Raw genomic sequence first — 21,366 nt, 5'->3', positions numbered from 1 at the left:
TGAGAATCACCAGATATAGTATTGGTGTATTGTATAATGCAGTGTACTATACCAACCGTTAATAATGAGCATTATTATTTTTGTAACATTGCTTTTTTATTTGATATTTAGATCTAAGATATTTAACATATCTTATGGCCTCTTCAGCCATATACTTCTCTGAAAATAACATGTATTTCAAGCTTTTATTAGAATAAATTTAAAAATTCTGTTACTGTGCAAGTTTCACATAATGTAATGCTTGAGAGTTTGTAATCTCATGTGAAGACAATCTCCATTAGAGGGAACAAGAGACCAATTTAGAACAGAGAATTAATTATAAAAAAGATTATGGGGGATTCTGAAATCGGAATATTTTTAAATGGGATGGAAATCAGGAAATCTTGAGTCCTATTGAATATGTAATCAGATAAGTCAAGTTTCTTAAGATGAGTTGAGCAACATTACCAAGGATTCAGAAATCTTTTCATACTGTTTTTTCTGTCAGTTAATTTGTACACCCTTAACATGGCAAACCCCCTTCATGGATCACTGCCTTGTCGTGGCGAAGGGGCTTGCATAACTCAGTGAAGCCATGAGCTATACTGTGCAGGGCCACCCAAGACGGACAGGTCATGACAGAGAGTTCTGACAAAATGTGGTCCACTGGAGAAGGAAATGGCAACCCACTCCAGTATCCTTGCCAAGAAAACCCCATGGACAATGTTAAAAGGCTAAAAGATATGGCACCGGAAGATGAGCCCCTCAGGTCGGAAGGTGTCCAATATGCTACTGGGGAAGAGCGGAGGGCAATTCCAAGAAGCTCCAGAAAGAGTGAAGCGGCTGGGCCAAAGCCGAAAGGACGTTCAGCTGTGGATGTATCTGGAAGCGAAAAGAAGGTCTGATGCTGTAAAGAACAATATTGTATAGGTACCTGGAATGTAAGATCTATGAACCAAGGCAAGCTGGATGTGGTCAAACATGAGATGACAAGATTGAACATCGACATCTTGGGAATCAGTGAACTGAAATGGATGGGAATGGGTGAATTTAATTCGGGTGACCATTATATCTCCTACTGTGGGCAAGAAACCCTTAGAAGAAATGGAGTTGCACTCATAGTCAATAAGAGAGTGGGAAAGGCAGTAATGGGGTACAACCTCAAAAACGACAGAATGATCTCAGTGCGTATCCAAGGCAAACCATTCAACATCACAGTCATCCAAGTCTATGCCCCAACCACTGATGCCGAAGAAGCTGAAGTTGACCGCTTCTATGAAGACCTACAACACCTTCTAGAACTAGCACCTAAAAAAGATGTCCTTTTCATCATAGGGGATTGGAATGCTAAAGTAGGAAGTCAAGGATTAATCGGAATAACAGGCAAGTTTGGCCTTGGAGTACAAAATGAAGCAGGGCAAAGGCTAATAGAGTTCTGTCAAGAGAACAAGCTAGTCATAGCAAACACTCTTTTCCAACAACACAAGAGACGACTCTACACATGGACATCACCAGATGGTCAATACCGAAACCAGATTGATTACATACTTTGCAGCCAAAGATGGAGAAGCTCTATACAGACAGCAAAAACAAGACCAGGAGCTGACTGTGGCTCAGATCATGAGCTTCTTACTGCAAAATTTAGGCTTAAATTGAAGAGTGTAGGGAAAACCACTAGACCACTCAGGTATGACTTAGATCATATTCTTTGTGAGTAAACAGTGAAGGTGATGAATAGATTTAGAGGATTAGATTTGGTAGACAGAGTGCCTGAAGAACTATGGACGGAGGTCTGTAACATTGTACAGGAGGCAGCAACTAAAACCATCCCAAGGAAAAAGAAATGCAAGAAAGCAAAATGGGTGTCTGATGAGGCATTACAAATAGCTGTGGAAAGAAGGAATGTGAAAAGCAAGGGTGAAAGGGAAAGATATAAGCAACTGAATGCAGATTTCCAGAGAATAGCAAGGAGAGATAAGAAGGCCTTCTTAAATGAACAATGCAAAGAAATTGAGGAAAACAATAGAATGGGGAAGACTAGAGATCTCTTCAAGAAAATTGGAGATATCAAAGGAATGTTTAGTGCAAAGATGGGCATGATAAAGGACAAAAAAGGCAGGGACCTAACAGAAGCAGAAGAGATTAAGAAGAGGTGGCAAGAATACACAGAAGAACTATACAAGAAAGATCTTAATGTCCCTGATATCCATGCTGGTGTGGTCACTGACCTTGAGCCAGACATCCTAGAAAGTGAAGTCAAGTGGGCCTTAGGAAGCATTGCTAACAACAAAGCTAGTGGAGATGACAGTATTCCAGCTGAGTTATTTAAAATACTAAAAGATGATGCCGTTAAAGTGCTGCACTGAATATGCCAGCAAGTTTGGAAAATGCAACAGTGGCCACAGGATTGGAAAAGGTCAGTTTACGTTCCAATTCCAAAGAAGGGCAATGCCAAAGAATGCTCAAACTATCGCACAATTGCACTAATTTCACATGCTAGCAAGGTTATGCTCAAAATCCTACAAGCTAGGCTTCAGCAGGACCGAGAACTACCGGATGTACAAGCTGGGTTTCGAAGAGGCAGAGGAACTAGAGATCAAATTGCCAACATTCGCTGGATCATGGAGAAAGCATGAGAGTTCCAGAAAAACATCTACTTCTGCTTCATTGACTATGCAAAAGCCTTTGATTATGTGGATCACAACAAACTGTGGCAAATTCTTAAAGAGATGGGGGTACCAGACCATCTTACCTGTCTCCTGAGAAATCTGTATGCAGGCCAAGAAGCAACAGTTAGAACCGGTCACGGAACAACCGATTGGTTCAAAATAGGGAAAGGAGTACGACAAGGCTGTATACTGTCACCCTGCTTATTTAACCTATATGCAGAGTACATCATGAGAAATGCCAGGCTGGAAGAATCACAAGCCGGAATTAAGATTTCAGGGAGAATCATCAATAACCTCAGATATGCAGACGATACCACCCTAATGGCAGAAAGTGAAAAAGAACTAAAGAGCCTCTTGATGAGGCTGAAAGAGGAGAGTGCGAAAGCTGGCTTGAAACTCAACATTAAAAAAACTAAGATCATGGCATCTGGACCCATCAATTCCTGGCAAATAGAAGGGGTAGAAATGGAAGCAGTAACAGACTTCATTTATTTGGGCTCCAAGATCACCGCAGACGGAGACTGCAGCCATGAAATTAAAAGACGCGGAAAGCTATGGCAAACCTAGATAGCATATTAAAAAGCAGAGACGTCACCTTGCCAACAAAGATCCGCATAGTCAAAGGTATGGTTTTTCCAGTAGTAATGTATGGCTGTGAGAGCTGGACCATAAAGAAGGCTGAGCGCCAAAGAATTGATGCCTTTGAACTGTGGTGCTGGAGAAGACTCTTAAGAGTCCCCTGGACTGCTAGGAGGTCAAACCAGTCAATCTTAAAGGAAATCAACCCTGATTACTCATTGGAAGGATGGATAATGAAGCTCAAGCTCAGATACTTTGGTCACCTAATGCGAAGAGAGGACTCTTTGGAAAAGACCCTGATGCTGGGAAAGATTGAAGGCAAAAGGAGAAGAGGACGGCAGAGGATGAGATGGTTAGATAGCATCACTGAAGCAATGAGCATGAAACTGAGCAAACTCAGGGAGGCAGTGAAGGACAGGAAGGCCTGGTGCAATATGGTTCATAGGGTCACGAAGAGTCGGACACGACTTAACGACTGAACAACAACAACAACATGGCAAACAGGCAGCTGCCAGACTCCTGTGAGTTAACTGTTCAACCAGACATGTTTATTTGAATATCTAATATTAAAACAATTTTTTAAATGCAACAAACATCTTTTAATATCAAAAGTGCATTCTAAAACTGCTAAACATGCCTGTGATCTTTATTTAAAGTTTCTATATATCAAATAACTACAGAGAAACCATTTGCTAATGTCCCAGAGTACCGAAGTTTATATTATTCTGGGTGGTATGGGAAATTAAAATGACCACCTTGTGACCTAGAACAAATTGGTGGAAAGGAACAACATGATCAATCAGCACAAAAGCACAATATGAGTCCCACAGAGGAAATTATGACAATGGCTGGTCAAACTGGAGCCAACCCTACAGATATATGAAAACCTCTGAGGTCTTAAGAGCTACAGTTTTGTGAATTAGGCAAACATACCTTGATGTGTATAGTACATTATACAACCTCAGTCAGAAAGAGGTTGGGGGGGAGTCTCCTTTTACTTTACCCACTTAAATACATTATTGTTAGGCTAGAGTATTCTACTTTCTCTTAATATTACAAATAAGAGAATTAAGGCAACTAAAGTAAAAAAAAAATTACAACAGCTAAAACAAATCTGTTAAAACTATTGAATAGTTTTCCCTGGACTACAATAGTCATCAGAAATAATGCTCCCAAATACAGGTAGTCTTTGTTTAGCAACTGTCTTGTTTAGCAACCATTCTAAGTTACAGCAGTGATGAAAAGTAACTTTGAGACCAATCCTCACATTTACGACCTTTGCAGGTCTGTAAAGCAAAGGAAAGCCGAAGTAAGTTCATAAGCATAGGAGCAGTTTCATTTAGCAACCGCTTCGCTCAACAATCGAGTTGCTGGTCCCAATTGTGGTTGCTAAATGAGGACTACCTGTATTAAAAACAGTTGGATACTTGTGAAGACAGAAATGGAATGCACATTAAAAGCAACTGATTAACATTTGTTCTGAGAAAATGACCCATTTTTAAAGTTAAAGGTTAGAGCAATCTGCAGGTTAGATGAAAAAGCTGTGTTTTCCTCCTTTCAGTTTCCTATTACTCATGGAAAGCAATTAAAAAAATAAATACATAGTTTTTAAAACAGATCAGATAGTAGGCTCTTCCCTACATCTGTTGCCATGTTCTTTCCTGATGCCTTTGAGATGGGAGAAAAGCATCACTTATGAAACCACTGCCTTCACACAAGGATGCAGCCATCAGTTTTGGCTGTCCTGGGGGGCGGGTGGTGAGGTGAATCCAGGGAAGTGGATTCTGTCTGCCACTCTCTTCCTCCCAAGCACAGATATCATTGCCTTCCCTGCTCCCTTCCCTTCCATTTCTCTTCCTCTTCTCTTACCGCTGTGCTCAGGGGAGAGCAGCGCTGTGGCCTTGACAGCAGCTGCTGCTGCAACAGGTCACACCTGTAGCCAGGCCAAACGTAGATCTTTCCAGCAGCGGTGCTGTGCAGCAAATGGCCACAAAGGTACAGAGCTCCATAAATGGATGGAGGGGCCAGTTCTGTGGTGACCATATGTCCTCCACAAATGGTAAGCAGTCCATCCTGGAATCAGGGCAGGGAGAGTGTGTGGTTGAGCCCACTGTCTTTTATTCCTTTTTAGAAAGATGAGATATCGTGCAAGCTGAGTTCTGACTATATTTAGTTTATTTTTAGATAAGAACATTTAAAAAGCCATGTTGGATCAAAGGCCAGCATTCCGTTTCCAAAATGCTTATCTAGGTGCCACAAAGAGGATATGAGGATAACACCAATATCCAATTTATGTTCCCCAGAGTTTTGTTTTTTGCAGCCCAGTTGTGATAGTCCGAGCTATGCAAACATAGAATTCTAGTTTATTAGTATCTTGTCTGAAGCCACTATAAACTGTCAGGAGCTTGTCTCCTTCCCTTGTTCCATCTGGGGAAGCAACAGTAAAATATGCAAATTTCATTTTGCTTTCTCTTTCAGTACTTTGCTGTCTTTTTCTTACCCTTTCAGAAGCTAAACAGTCTTTTCTGTTGATATGCCACAATTTTTGTACAGTTTTCTAAGTAAATGATTGATTATTGTAATTCACCTGTCAGCTCTGTAAATCAGGCAAGCAAAAATAGACAGTTTGCTTTCCTCCTGAGATTTTGTAGTGAGATTTTGATTGCAACAAAAGTGTATCAACATGCTTGATTTCAACAAAAACTGTATTCTTTGATAGTTGGTGCTACTTTAAGGATTGCCATTGGTGGAACTTGTTTATCTGAAATCCTTTCTATTAGTGAAAACCTAGTACCATGAAAGCATCTTTTGTTTCTGTCCTTCAAAAGAGGTAATCTGAATGAAGCATGGGGGTGATATGGTTTATAAATGCCTACCTAACTCTATGATGGATTATACCTATGGATTTCAGGAAGGTTAGGGTTAGGGTTAGGGTTTCAAGCAATGAGCATGAAACTGAGCAAACTCAGGGAAGCAGTGAAGGACAGGAAGGCCTGGCGTGATATGGTTCATGGGGTCACAAAGAGTCGGACATGACTTAACAACTGAACAAAAACAATTTTTTATTTTCAAAGCCAGATTTTTCTTCCCGGGGAAGGCAGCAGTAATATCTAAAAGTCAACATGTACAATTCATAAATAGCAGCTAAATGGTCAGATAAATTTATTTAGGGCCCAGTAATCTATACATTGTCTGATTTTCTTGAATGGGACTGTTATTTTATTCTGTGGGTAGATTCACACATTGCTAAGCGATGAGTAATGATGTTTATTAAATAAATCACAATTGTCTACTATGCTGTAACCCATTCTTTACAAACTATAATGACTGTGTCCTTTGTGTTATTCCAAAAAACCCCAAGCCACATTTTGACTTAACATTGGCCTGCATTTTAAAATTCAAGAGTAGGAAATTTGGAACATTTTATTTGTTCTGAACTTTGTATAATCCAGTCTTGTTCTCCTACTCCCCCCATCCCCATTGATCTTGAGTTTTGAGGTTGAATCTGTTAATGATTATAAATCTTAACAATGCTGCAGTTGTCACAGTCGCTTTCAGGTAATGTAGGAAAAAAACCTCTCATACATTCCTTCATTCCAGTATACTGGAACTATTTGAAAGCCCTATCTGTTAAAATGAGGGTAATTTAGTAAACATGACACACACTGATTGCACCAGGTTGTACTGTGTTTTAGAGGTACATTGTGTTCTCATAAAGGTCTCCTGCCTTGAAGGTAGAGATATGCATATGTATGGATGCTGTCATTTGTGGCCTGAACCATTCATTTGATTGGGAGGCACCATCTTTTAACTAGTGGTAGCAGGCATCAGGAAAATGGCTCTTAGGCCAATTGGCTGGATATGTGGGGAGCTTGTCAGGAAATTTGCTGGACAAGGTATGAATCTTTTGATGCCTGAGTCTTGGATATAAAAAATACTTACATCTTTACATCTTCAAACCCATTTAAAAAAAAAAAATCCAGCTTCTACCAAATATACACATTCCCATACACATAACTTTGTTGAATCTGGCTAAAATAGCCAAACTCAGAGAGAAATGTCATCAAAGAGAAGTTTCAGTGAAGTGCCTACACATTTAGAAATAGACACGTATATGTGAGGGTTGGGTTAAGTTCCTACAATATGCACTTACCAACTCAGTGCCTCCAACTGCCCCCACAATTACAATAAACAGTAGTCAGTAATGAAGGTCTAGTCCTGCCAAATTATTAGCCCCTCAGAAAGAAGTTAGGAGCAGACCTGGTCAAGCTGGCTAATCTTTGATTATAAATAAAGTTTATACATATAAGAAGCTGCCTTTAAGCCATACTAACAATCCATTTAGCTCACTCTTAATGACAACAGTTCTTTGAATTCTCTAAACCCCACTACTTAAGATCCTTAAAAGGGAAATCAGGGAGTGAAAATGGGAATGGGCTTTCCCTGGGACAGAGTCACTGTAGAATACTGAAAAGAAAGGAAAGGAATATTGATACTGGGCATAGTCACGACATAGGCTTTGGAATATTATGGTTCAAACTGGGTAGGATATGGTACTCATTGATGTGGCCTAGCAAAATCTGAATGGCATTTTATTTTCCAATACTAATTTAGCAATATAATGTGTTTTCCATTATATTGGTCAAATATTGGTTGATCACCGACTCAGCCCTGCTGCTATAGCTCATTTAACACAATTTTTTACAAATATGCAGTGCTTCATATCTGAAATTTAATTTTGAAGATCAGGATTTTATTATTTTAATTATTGTATTTCAATTCAGCTGCGGTTATACAGAGAGCCTTCTTGGAAATTATAGATGAGATTAGGGAGGAATTTCCAAACCTATTGAGGCTGACACGTTCAAACCAGGTAATATTTCTTAATTATTGCATTTCCTTGCTATTTGAATGTTCAAACTTTTCATAAGGTGATTTGTTACAAGTATGTTGTATTTACTTCTCATTTTGCAAAATTTCAGCTTACATATACAATGAAAAATTTGATGGTAGAGATATTCAGCTCACTAGATACATTTAAAAAGCTGTTGCAATATTGCATGCATCTGTATGTGTAATGATATGTGGGAAAGACCTTGGGAGAATGGGCCCAGAGACTCTGCCTAGGGAACAGTCAGTTAAGAGACAGCATAACCTGCAGCTGGATGTGGGCAGGGCAAGAGGCTCAGAAGAGAGCCTCCTTAATTTCTTCAGCTGTAAAGGAGACGGAGAAGAATTGTACTTTCAGACTTGCAAGATTAATGTCAGCCTTACTAGGCATACCAGACAGGAAACACAACCAGATGAGCTAATTCCACTTTATTGTAAGGCTACAGGAATAGAATTTTACAAGTCTGAAAGTACAATTCTCCCCCGTCTCCTTTACAGATGGAGAAATTAGGGAGGCTCTCTTCTGAGCCTCTTGCCCCACCCACGATCCAGCTGCAGGCTATCCTCTCTCTTATCTGACCATTCCCTAGGCAGCATCTCTGGGCCCTTTCTCCCAAGATCTTTCCTACATACTATTACAGTATGTCATGTTCAGTTTAGCCTCAACTTTCTTACGTATGAGCACCTTAATTGAAAGTGTCAGGTAAGAAATAGGGTATGATTAAAAACAACAAAAAGAAAATAAATATCTAATTATTCAGTGCTGCAGGTATCCATGTTACACCTTTATATCATACTAAAAATGTACAAGTATAATTTACACTAGAACAAAGGTGACCTTAAATTTATCTCTGTCACAGTGACAAACTTGTAAATACTGTAGCTTATAGAGGAGATAGAAATGAGGGAAGTAGGTAACTGTTTTCTATCTCCCTGCAACATTTTTTATCAGTCCATGTTGGTTTGGTTGATTGCTGCAACTATTTTTTAACAGAACAGAACGAATAGTTTTGTTTTGTTTTTTATTGTGAACCTCCTGTGAAATCAAACTCTTGGCAAATGTTGAGCATTTCACAAAGTAATGACCATGCTGGTTCATGATGAGAGGATTTGTTCAAACGCATGTGGCAGGGAACCAAGTTGGGGAATGATGTTGTAGCAAATGACAATACTTGTTCATAATGTGCAACAGAGTTGTGAAATTGCTTTCATTTTTATAAAACAATATGATTATATAATAGCATATTGAGTAGAAACAGGCACGCTGTTCATATGATACATTAAGCCACAAACTTGCCAACTAAACTTTAGGCTTAATGTTCTGCAAACTCTATCTGTGATCATTTTATGGTTCAGTATGTTGTGAAATCAAAGAAACTGGGTTGGATAACCCACAGTTAGCTACAGATAAGCAGATCACATGAATGGAGTCACTCAGTTGCAAGGCTGAAAGCTATTGTTACAAGTAGATGCATTTTAGTCAAACAAAATATCTGTTATAACTAGTAATGTTTTAACTAATGTTGATGCCATTTATACAACGGAAGGACATAGATCTATCTGTCCACATATAAAGAATATTATAATAAGGCTTATCCATCATAAAGACATTGTCAAAACCCAAGTGAAGGAGAGTTTGTAAATTTGGAGCCACCAGATCTGGGCTACAAAGATCCACAGGATCACTAAATGTCAATAAAGGCCTTGGCTGCCACCTGGAACAGGTAGGCGGCCAGGGCCTTGGACAGGATCGCGTCTATGCGACCTCTCTTGCCACATCGGCCCCGACACTCCCCATGGTTTATGGAGGAGTTGAGGGTGCTGAAGAGGGTCAAGAGACATCTAAAGCACTGCTGCAGGAAGACAAAGACCGAATCCAACCGAACACAGGTTAGAGCCACTATCAAGGCCTACATTGTGGCGATAAGAGCCAATACTTCCCTGCCCTTATCGCATCCGCAGAGTACTGCCCGGAAGCCCTGTTTGGGATCACTAGATCCCTCCTTGGTAGGGGGGATCTGGTGATTCATTTGCAGGGCCACGTGGAGGAATTTTCAGAACATCTGCAGGACAAAATCGCTTGGATTCATTCCAAGTTAGACTCTGAGCATGGGGCACGGTCTGGGGAGATACCAGAGGATCATTCTTACCAAGTTATCTGGGAACAGTTTGATCCTATTGTTCCTGAGGAAGTGGACAGGATCCTCCGGACTGTGAAGGCCACCACTTGCCATCTGGACCCATGCCCTTCCTGGCTGATGAAAGCAGCTTGGGAGGTGACATGTAGTTGGATCCAGGCGATAGTTAATACATCCTTGCAGGAGGGAGTGTTTCCAGCTGCCTTTAAAGAGGCATTGGTGCACCCCCTCCTCAAGAAACCCTCCCTGGTTCCTACCGTACTGGACAATTTCCATCCAGTCTCCCACCTCCCTTTTTGGGGAAGGTGGTTGAGAAAGTGGTGGCATCACAGCTCCAAAGGGTTCTGGAGGAAACGGATTAGCTGGACCCTTTCCAGTCAGGTTTCAGGCCCAGATATGGAACGGAAATGGCATTGGTCACACTTATAGATGATCTCTGGTGGGAGTGGGATGATGGAAGTGCGACCATCCTTGCTCTCCTTGATCTCTCAGCAGTTTTTGATACTGTCGACCACGGTATCCTGTTGGGACGACTCAGGGAATTGGGGATGGGCGGCACAGTCTTGTGCTGGTTCACCTCCTTTCTTCAGGGCCGATCCCAATTGGTGGTGATAGGGAGCAAGAGGTCCCATCCTCGGCCACTCCTTTGTGGGATGCCACATGGTTTGGTTCTCTCTCTGCTCCTGTTCAACATCTACATGAAACTGCTGGGTGAGATCATCCGCCATCATGGGATGAGGTATCATCAGTATGCTGATGATACGCAATTATACATCTCCATCCCAGGTGAGGTAAGTGATGCCGTGACTGCCCTTTCGCGGTGCCTGGAGGGTGTAAGGGTCTGAATGGGGAAAAACAGGCTTCAGCTGAACCCTGGTAAGATGGACTGGCTGTGGGTTAATGGCTCCTCTGTATCCAGGACTTTGATATCTTTGGTGCTAGATGGGGTAGCACTGCCCCAGACAGACCCAGTGCATACAGTAATACCTCGGTTCACGAACGCTTCTTTTCACGAACAATTCGGTTTGCGAACAGCAGCGTTCACAAATTTTTGCTTCCATTCGCAAACTCCGCATTGAGTGACGAACACGACCCACGGCCATTTCCCTGCTCTGACACGTGGTCGTGGCTTCCTCTAGGCGAGATCGCGGTCATAGACAGACACTTGCTGTGAAGCTTTTTGGTGTCACCTCAAGCGAGGTTAGTGTTCTCTCTCTTCATACTGTACTGTACTTTGTTTCATATTTTTGTGGTTAAAAAAAAATACATATGGTTCAGAATGGATTAACCTTATTTACATTGAACCTTATGGGAAAATTTGATTCGGTTGGTGACCGATTCGGTTGGCGACCACGTTCGTAGGGGTCAGAACAGATCAACCTTATTTACATTGAACCTTATGGGGAAATTTGATTCAGTTCGCGACCAATTCGGCTTGTGACCAGAACCATGGAACAAATTAAGTTTGTGAACCGAGGTACCACTGTAATTTGGGGGTCCTCCTGGACTCATGGTTCCTACTTGAAGAGTAGGTGGCAGCCGTGGCCAGGAGGGCCTTTGCACAACTTCAGGTTGTGCATCAGTTAAGCCCTTTCCTGGACTGGGATGCCCTTTGAATGGTCACTCATGCCCTTGTTATCTCCCAGATAGACTACTGCAATTTACATGGGGCTACCCTTGAAGAGTATCCAGAAGCTACAACTGGTCCAGAATGCAGCTGCATGAGCTATTTTTGGAGACCCAAGAAGGACCCACATAACACCGTTGCTCTGCGAGCTGTATTGGGTACCAGTTTGCTTCCAGGTCCAATTCAAGGTATTGGTTATCACCTTTAAAGCGCTATATGGCATGGGACCAGGTTACCTGAGGGACTGCCTCTTCCCCATGACTTCAACCCGTCCCACCCGATCACACAGAGAGGGTATGCTCCAGACCCCCTCAGTAAAAGAACTCCAACTAGCGGGGTCCAGAAGGTGGGCCTTCTCTGCTGTAGCCCCTGCCCTTTGGAATATCTTGCCCCCAGAGGTGAGATTAGCCCCCTCACTCCTGGCCTTCCGGAGGGATTTGAAGACCTGGCTCTGCCATCTGGCCTGGGGTGGGGTGGGGAGGGAAGACATCAGGTGTGGGGATGGCTAGCCCCTTAGAGGCCTGGTGTTTGCTGCTCTGAACCATTGGCCTCCTGGACTCTTTAGTAATTGTTTTGTACAGGTTTTAGGTTTTATGTATATTTATTTATTGTTTTAATGAGTTGTGAGCCACCCAGAGTCCCCCATTAGGGGGAGATGGACGGGGATTAATAATAATAATAATAATAATAATAATAATAATAATAATAATAATAATAATAATATAAAGAAACTCCTTTGCTCCCATCTAGTGGTTTTCCAGCCTTTTGCACCCCCAGTCTGGTAGTTCTACCTAATGACTTCTAAAATAAAATGGATATAATGCAGTCAGGTAGACACGTCAACATTTGGGGAAAGATTATGTTAGTTTTTTTAAAATAGCAGATTGCGATAGATTGAGAAGATTGAAGAAGTTGATAGACATGTCATCATTTGGAAAAAGATTGTGTTAGGGGTTTTTTTTTAAACAGAAGGTGGATCTAAGCCCTACAAAGCTTTGGTTTTAGATATATCAGAATGCTTTTTGCTTTTGTTTCTTAAGAGTATTTGGTGATGTTGTGCTGACCCTGAAGCAAGGGGTTTAGATAGGAGCTTTGTGAAAGATTTTCCTCTTATAGATTCCTTTGTTTCCTCAGACGTTTGTCTGCAAAACTGGGGCGAGCCTCAGGAGCAGAGTGCTGCAGGGGGAACTATGCAAAAATCATGACAACCACCTCTTCCTCCTCCTCCTTTCATGGAAGAAGCCCTTCTGGCCCTGGAGCGGTCAACCTGGATCCAACGATTTATATATGCTAAAGGCAAAGCAAACCACTTCTGAAAATGTTGCCGACAAAATTGAATGCACTTGTCTAGGCAGTTGCCAAGAGTCAAAACTGCATTTTAAATAGCCTCTCACCCCTGCTTGTATTTTTAAAACATATCAACTCTAAGAGCACAAATGTTGATGTGGAAAGTTATGGAAAGTAATACAGATTGATAAAGACTGCTTAAAGGCAAATCTGTTGCATTCATAAGCAACTTGCTCCCAAGTAAATAGGTACAAGATTGCATCCTACAAAATACAGAAGAATTTTGTAATAACATATGGCATTAGATAAGAGATTCCTTTCTATGACAACAATAATTGATATTTGAACAACCTTTGGAAGATAAAAATTGCTAACTAGTTTACAGCAGAACAATCCTAGGGCCCAGTTAGAGCACACTGATGTTGAAACATTCTGACAAAGCCAGTGCACTCTAACAATAGGCTGAAATTTGGAAGATGAGTAGCATTTTCTACTCTTTTACATTTTTTAAAAAAAATCTCATGTGAAAGATAGGAGAAGGTTTAACTTAACTAACAAGAACAGGACTGGTCTAAATTTTTCTACATGTTGGAATATCCCTCCATTTGGGCCTTTCTCATGTTAGACTTTGAAAACAATCAATCTCATAAATTGGCAAGGAGATGGGAGGAACAATCCAAGATTTCTGCTCACTGTCATTCAAGCCCTAGTCACCTCCCGTTTGGATTTCTGTAATGCACTCTACATGGGGATGCCCTTGAAGACTATCCGGAAGCTTCAGCTGGTGCAAAATGCAGCGGCGGGAGCAGTTAGGTATGCCCCTATATGTTACACCTCTGCTCTGCAAGTTGCATTGGTTGCCAGTTTGCTTCCGGGTCCAATTCAAGGTGTTGTTTTTGACTTTTAAAGCCCTTCATGGCATGGGGCCAGGTTATCTGAGGGACTGCCTCTCCTCAGTTACATCTGCCTGCCCCATCAGGTCTGGCAGAGCAGGCATGCTGCAAGTCCCATCTGCCAGGGAATTACCTTTGACGGGTCCCAGGAGGTGAGCCTTCTCTGCCATGGCACCTCCTTGTGGAATCTTCTCCCCCCCCAAGAAGTGAGATTAGCTCCATCCCTCTCAACATTCTGCAAGTCCCACAAGACCTGGCTATGTTATCAGACCTGGGGATCCCAGGGGACCGGGGAGATTTTGCAATGGCTCCCTTATTGCGGTTAATATCATCCTCTCTGTTTTGTGTGCTTTTTATAGTAATTTTTTTAATTGTGAAAATTTTATGTATTTATTGTTTTTAATTAAGGTCTGTACACCACTCAGAGTCATTTTTATGTGAGGTGGGCAGCTATATAAATATGATAAATCAATAAATTTCCAACCTTCAGATCTACAGCCCTCTCTCATATTTCTCAAGGGGACAATCTAAGTTATTGCATGCACCCCAAATGCTTGGATTGGAGGCAACACATCATTAAAATCCCCCCAAGCTCTTTTATACCAAACAAGGTGGAGTAGTAGCATTTCAGAGAAGTGTATACATTACAAAACCTTTAAGACAGTGCGCTCATCAAATTTATTGAAAGGTGGAGCTGATTTATTAATCACTAGAACATGAATCATTAATATTATTTTGATGGATATATGCTTGGTTTGTATAAACTGCTTTAACTTTTTAATGCTTTACTTTTATTTAAAGACAAAGAGATTTATATGTTTATAAATTTATGATTTATATCTGTACTTTCACATCATTTTCAACAGTTTCACATGTGTTACTAGATTCACAATCTGGTATATTCAATTAGATCCCCAGTTTAAAAGTAGACAGGAACAACTTTTTTTTAATTACTATTTTTCTTTCCCTGAGCTACCCACTGTACTTCCTATTCTGTTTTGTTTTTTAATCAGTGGCCTGTTTTATCATACTTGCTGCCACTGGAGGCAGCAGGGATTCATCCCAAATAGCCCAAATAGATAAGTGCTGCAAAGGACCTGGGCCTGATTTTAAATAATAAATCAAATAAATCTTATCACTAAATAAACAAACAAAGCTCCAGAGTTTCAACTTTCCACCAGCGATCTGACTAAAAAAAGAAAAGTCCTCTGGAAAAATGGGTAGTTTGGGGGGAAAAAAATAAATGAAGTTGTTATGGCAAATTTCAAACCTGGTCCTTCCACATGTCAGGTAAGCATGATAACCACTATGCTACCAAGACAGTACTGTAGCAATAACAGGCAGCAGAGTCAAGATGGCCATCCTGGGAAAGTGCAAGAAAGGAACTTTTATTTTAAAACAGGTTGCCCTGTGTACACATGAGGCTTTAACTTTTTCTAAAAATTAGATATAAGTAATAAGCCAAAGCAAAAGTCTTTGACAGTGTATAACCCACCAGCATAAATAAGAGGCTGTATTCATGTCTCACATGTAACCAGATCTAGCAGATTATGTGAACTTGTCCCCTTTAGAGGAGTTAATGGTTCAACAGCTCAGTGTTGTAAACCCTAGAAAGGTTCTAGGTGTTAATCGCCTTGATGGTATTTCTTTCATTGAGTTTGGACTTTAAGATCTTCTTTACTCTCATGATATATTTGCTACTAACCTTCTTTTTGACTTCAGTGTGCTTGGTCAGCTTGAAGGATGCCCAGATATTTTTTGTTGTTATTGTTGGTTGCACAGTCAGCCAGATGTTTAAACTGGATTTGGAATTTTTATCTATCAAGTCCTTCCATGGACCTGGGATAGGCAGATGCTGTTGTTTAGTGGTGTTAAAGGTATCATTGCAGGATGTAAGCTGTTCCAAGTATAGTTGCCTTTTGCAATTCAGTGATGGTGACTTTGTCAATTTTGCATTATTATTTTTTCATCATCATCATCATCATCCTGCCTTTTATATATGTATGTACTGTACAGTGCATTCAGAAAGTATTCAGACCCCCTTCACTTTTTTCAATTTTGTTATGTTGCAACTTGATACTACAATCATTCAAATTCATTTTTTTCTCATTAATCTACATTCAGTACCCCATAATGACAAAGTGAAAACAGAATTTTAGAAATGTTTGCAAATGTATGAAAAAGGAAAAACTGAAATATCACGCTGGCATAAGGATTCAGACCCTTTGCAACAACACTTGAAATTTAGCTCAGGTGCCTCCCATTTCTCTTGATTGTTGCTGAGCTGTTTCTACACCTTGATTGGAGTCCACCTGTGGTAAATTAAATTGATTGGACATGATTTGGAAAGGCACACACCTCTCTATAGAAGGCCTCACAGCTGACAATGCATACTGTACCAGAGCAAAAGCCATGAGGTCAAAGGAACTGCCTGTAGGGCTCAGAGACAGGATTATAGCAAGGCACAGATCTGGGGAAGGCTACAGAAAAAATTCTGCTGCACTGAAGGTTCCCAAGAGCACAGTGGCCTCCATAATTCTCAAATGGAAGAAGTTTGGCACAACCAGGACTCTTCCAAGAGCTGGTTGCCTGGCCAAACTGAGCAATCAGGGAAGAAGAGCCTTAGTAAGAGAGGTGGCCAAGAACCCAATGGTCACTCTGACTGAGCTCCAGAGATCCTGTGTGGAGATGGGACAAAGTTCCGGAAGGTTCACTGCAGCCCTCCACCGATCTGAGCTCTCTGGCAGAGTGGCTAGACAGAAGCCTCTCCTCAGTGCAAAAGACATGAAAGCCTGTTTGGAGTCTGCAAAAAAGCACCTGAAGGACTCTCAGACTGAGGAACAAGATTCTCTGGTCTGATGAAACCAAGATTGAATTGTTTGGCCTCAATTCTAAACGTTCTGTCTGGAGGAAACCAGGCACTGCTCATCACCTGCCCAATACCATCCCAACAGTGAAGCATGGTGATGGCAGCATCATGCTGTGGGGGTGTTTTCAGCAGCACAGACTGGGAGACTGGTCAGGGTTGAGGGGAAGCTGAATGGAGCAAAGTACAGAGATATCCTCAATGCAAACCCGTTCCACAGCGCTCGGGACCTCAGACTGGGCCGAAGGTTCACCTTTCAACATGACAACGATCCTAAGCACACAGCCATGACAACACAGGAATGGCTTAGGGACAACTCCGTGAATGTCCTAGAGTGGCCCAGCCAGAGCCCTGATTTGAACCCTATAGAACATCTCTGGAGAGACCTGGAAATGGCTGTCCACCAACGGTCCTCATCCAACCTGACTGAGCTTGAGAGGATTTGCAAAGAAGAATGGCAGAAAATCCCCCAATCCAGGTGTGCAAAGCTTGTCGTGTCATATCGAAAAAGACTCGTTGTAATTGCTGCCAAAGGTGCTTCAACAAAGTACTGAATAAAGGGTCTGAATACTTATGCCAATGTGATATTTCAGTTTTTCCTTTTTAATAAATTTACAGACATTTCTAAACTCCTGTTTTCACTTTGTCATTATGGGGTACTGAGTATAGATTAATGAGAAAAAAATGAATTTGAACGATTGTAGTATCAGGCTGCAACATAACAAAATTGAAAAAAGTGAAGGGGGTCTGAATACTTTCCGAATGCATTGTATATGTATATATAATCAACTCACTGGCATATAATAGCATGTAACTATCTTTCATACAACAAATTGACTATTTTTGTTCTAAATCTAAAAGCTTTCACTATATTGTAATTATTTTTAATTTCTATTTCAGGAAACAGATCGCAGTGTTCAGAAATCTGAGTCAGTTACCACCAGGGTATTCTATTCAGCTCATGGAGCTCTCATTATGAATGGGCTAACTACACTATCCCAGTCTTCAAACTCCATTGCAAAAAGCTTGCAGCCGCAGCTTGCTAGAAAATTAACAGAGCTAAATATCTTATCACACCGTCTTTTGAAAACATTGAACACTCCCAAACAGCCTTTGTATAGGATGAAGGTAGGCAAATTAAGCTCTCTCTCACCATTTCTGAAGGTACTAATTTCTAACGTGTTAATAAGCAACAGTGTAGCTCACATAGGTTTAGCTTAATGTGTGACCCTAGCCATTGTAGTTCATAAATCATGGTTTATGACTTAGTTCAAATCTAGCTGTGGTTTACTTTTAGGAATTATGGTTAAACAAACCCTAGATTGCTATGGCATAGGAATCCAGCTCTAAGTTAGATGGACCTACGTTTTCAAAAAATTGCTTTTCCTCATCTCAAAATTATATAAGCAACAGATATCTTGGCCTAACTTAATTATTTGATGACTACATTCTTACAATACAGGTAGTCCTCACTTAATCACCACAATTGGGACCAGCAACTCCATTGCTAAATAACACAGTTGTTAAGTGAAACATCATGTGACTGACATTACTCCCACTGCAGTCATTAAGTATATCACCTGCGGCCCTGAAACAAAACATCGCGTGACCATGACTTATGATTTTACTGCTGGCTTCTCCATTGACTGCAGGGATGCTGCAACAGTTGTAAGTGCAAGGACCAGTCATAAAGTTACTTTTTCAGTGCCATTGTAATTTAGAACGGTCACTAAACAGGGCAGTTGTTAAGTGAGGGCTGTCTGTATGCTAAACCACTGATTGCTAATTAATGGCTTACTGAATGAACTACAAGTGGTTGAATTCACTTGGTATATAAGCTGAACAACATACTGAGTTACCAGCAAGGAAACTACTTTATGTCTTAGTGAGTCAGATAAAACGCTCAGTCTATTTTCTCATAGCTCCTTCCATCCTTTTTTCTCTGATAGGAAGAAAAAAAAAAATAGATGAAAGAGCTGCACCCTTCTTTTAATTAGTAACACCAGGAACTCTGTATGGAAGCCCCCTTGGTATAAAAGGCAGCTTCATATGTCTCCTAACAATTTGTTACACTAGAAAGGAAGAATAGCTTAATTCTTCTATTCAGAACAGTGGGATTTAAAAGTGCCTCTCTGAAAGAATCACACCCACCATATTGTAAAATGGATGAATGCTTTTTTCGCTTTTTTCTCTCTTCAGGACAAGAAAGTCTTCTTTTATGATATCATTTCCTACCCAGCAAAGACTGCCCTTACCAGCGTAATGTGCGCTTCTTATGCAGCACTAATTTTTCTGGTGGGTTAATAAATGTTACTTTGATCCAGCTTTTCTCATGCTAAATAGCATCTTATTCTTAGCAAATAAACTAAGCTATTATCAGTAATTATATAACTCTTAGTGATAGACTTCATATCTCATTTACTAATGAGAAAAAATTGAGTTCACACATCACATTAAGCCATAAAATGGTTTGGTTGTAACTTAGATGTGTTAAATAAACTGTGAATAGTAAGTAAGCCTTGCTTTATGACCGATGTGTTTGGCAAATACCATCAAGTGTAGAGTATCCCACATGCCATGATACTACAAACCATGTTACAAATGACTTACCATGATGAAGGAACCCAGTCAATATACTTATAAATTTTGTGTTACAATAATGAATAATGGGTAAGAATGATAAAATAGTTATAGCAGCATGTCTTAGGAAAAGAAGATAGTCCAGCCTTCCTTCAAGGTTCTGGTTGAGACCATAAATATTAACTTCATTTTTTTTTCATTTCTCATAGGATATTATTAAATTTATGCTCTGCTCCATGTGGCTTACAAAGACAGTTTATAAAACAAGATATAAAATATGGCAGCAAAATCAATATAATTAAAATTAAAATCAAACCAATTAAAATCAACAGTTAAAACTTTGGTGAAAAACTTTTATTTAACACTAGAATTGAATTAGAATGGAATTGCTTAGAGATTATTACTACTAACATATATTAAAGTCATTAAAATGACACAGAACATTAATTTACAGTATTTGATTTGTATATCACCTTTCTATCAACAGTGACACTAAAGGTGACTAATGTCAGAACAAAATCAATGATCATGTTCACAAACAGCCTAAACTAAGTTTTGTCATCTGATCTAGAATCTCAGCCAGTTCTGGATTTTCCTGGTAGTATCTAAGTTTACTTGTTGGTCCTGCAAAGAAGTGGGAGGCTACAACAACCACAAAAATGGAGTTGTTCCATCTATCTTTTTCATTCCTCCTCTTTGCGAGAGGATAAAAGAGGGTCAGAAAAGAGATGAGGGAGGTGAAGCCATCATCATCCCCATCTATAATGTCTCCAACCTTGATCAAGCCACTGGATTTTTTAAAAATGCATTTTTTGAAGTGTGGATGAAAAAAGGAGGAAATGACAGGCAGACAGTCACCACACAGATGACAGTAATCTGCTGTGGGGTCAAAGAAGTCAAGGTGGTGGCCATGACCGCATAATCACAGCCTATCCTGTTTTCACATGCATCATGTCTTGACTTTTTGACTCCCCATCCCCGATTGTTAGGCTGCTCCTGTTATAAAGGGGAATCTTTGTTCCTTTCAGTTGTGTGGCACCTGAGCTCCAGGCAAGGTGTAGATGCCAATCTCCCCTACTTGTTTTTGTCATAGCTTTACTTTTCCAATGATTTATTATTTTGCTGTAATTAATACAGTCCAGCCAGTACAGTACAGTACTAATGCTACAGGGCAACACGCTCTCCTTAAATTGGGCAAAAATGTACAACATTGGAACCTCTAAAGTTAATTTTTAAAAAATCTCTTTTTATGTAAACAGGCAGTCTCCATTAACAAATTGCTGGCAAAAATAAAAGACATCATCCAAACAGAAGAGGCTTCTAGGGAAAGCAGCAGTGAAGATGTGGATGAAAGTGGATTTCCCAGAGCCACTGAAGCAACGTCCCCCCTTCAGCAAGAATCTTCAGTGTTTCCTATTAAAGCATCACACAATGGTGGAAGCATCCATACTCTACTTTCAGCAATGGATCAAGAAAGTGAATAATGGTTCTTTTTACGTAGAATAGGCACAGCTCTGGCTTTTCCGCCTTTATGCACACTGTTTTATTAAATACACAAATATATGAAAATAGTTCTCATTTTCCATTCAGGAAATGCCAATCTTTTTATATGCTTTGGGGGGGCGCAAAGCATTCAGAAGATACGTTTTGCAAAGGCAGAAGCTCAAATGCATCTTTTTCCACATTTGACAAGGCCAATGCAACTTTTGTAAGCTTTGGCACGGCTGCTTTAAAAGCTGCCGTATGAGGAAAAAGCCCTGATTTATGAATAAATGACATGGCACATCTCACATAAAGGTTTCAGAAAGCTTTCTCTCGAAAGAATAATATTATGAAATAAAAAGGTACATTAAAAAAT

The 21,366-nt window shown here is 40.3% G+C and overlaps 2 protein-coding genes across 5 annotated transcripts in view; one reads left to right on the top strand and one right to left on the bottom strand.

The window, feature by feature from the left end:
* RHOBTB3 (Rho related BTB domain containing 3) overlaps positions 1 to 21,366 on the bottom strand; it is an 87,356-nt gene that overhangs the window by 64,509 nt on the left and 1,481 nt on the right. The window lies entirely within an intron of this gene.
* SPATA9 (spermatogenesis associated 9) lies at positions 5,201 to 21,360 on the top strand. Of its 4 annotated transcripts, XM_025175569.2 has the most exons (6): positions 5,201 to 5,286; positions 8,012 to 8,100; positions 13,017 to 13,178; positions 17,829 to 18,056; positions 19,128 to 19,223; positions 20,768 to 21,360. In XM_025175569.2, exons 1-6 carry the CDS (start codon positions 5,211 to 5,213, stop codon positions 20,990 to 20,992), a joined length of 876 nt encoding a protein of 291 aa, XP_025031337.1. In that variant the 5' UTR covers positions 5,201 to 5,210; the 3' UTR covers positions 20,993 to 21,360. The 4 variants fall into 4 exon arrangements, with proteins under 4 accessions (XP_025031337.1, XP_025031339.1, XP_025031340.1 ...); XM_025175571.2 differs by lacking the exon at positions 19,128 to 19,223; XM_025175572.2 differs by lacking the exon at positions 13,017 to 13,178 and having other exon boundaries at positions 20,768 to 21,359.

This window comes from Python bivittatus, unplaced genomic scaffold (assembly GCF_059951505.1).
Source record: "Python bivittatus isolate LINGU-HERP-01145 unplaced genomic scaffold, Pbiv_v1 ctg000850_np1212, whole genome shotgun sequence".
NCBI lineage: Eukaryota > Metazoa > Chordata > Lepidosauria > Squamata > Pythonidae > Python > Python bivittatus.
Note: the sequence above shows the minus strand (reverse complement) of the source record. Positions and strands in the feature narration are given on the sequence as shown.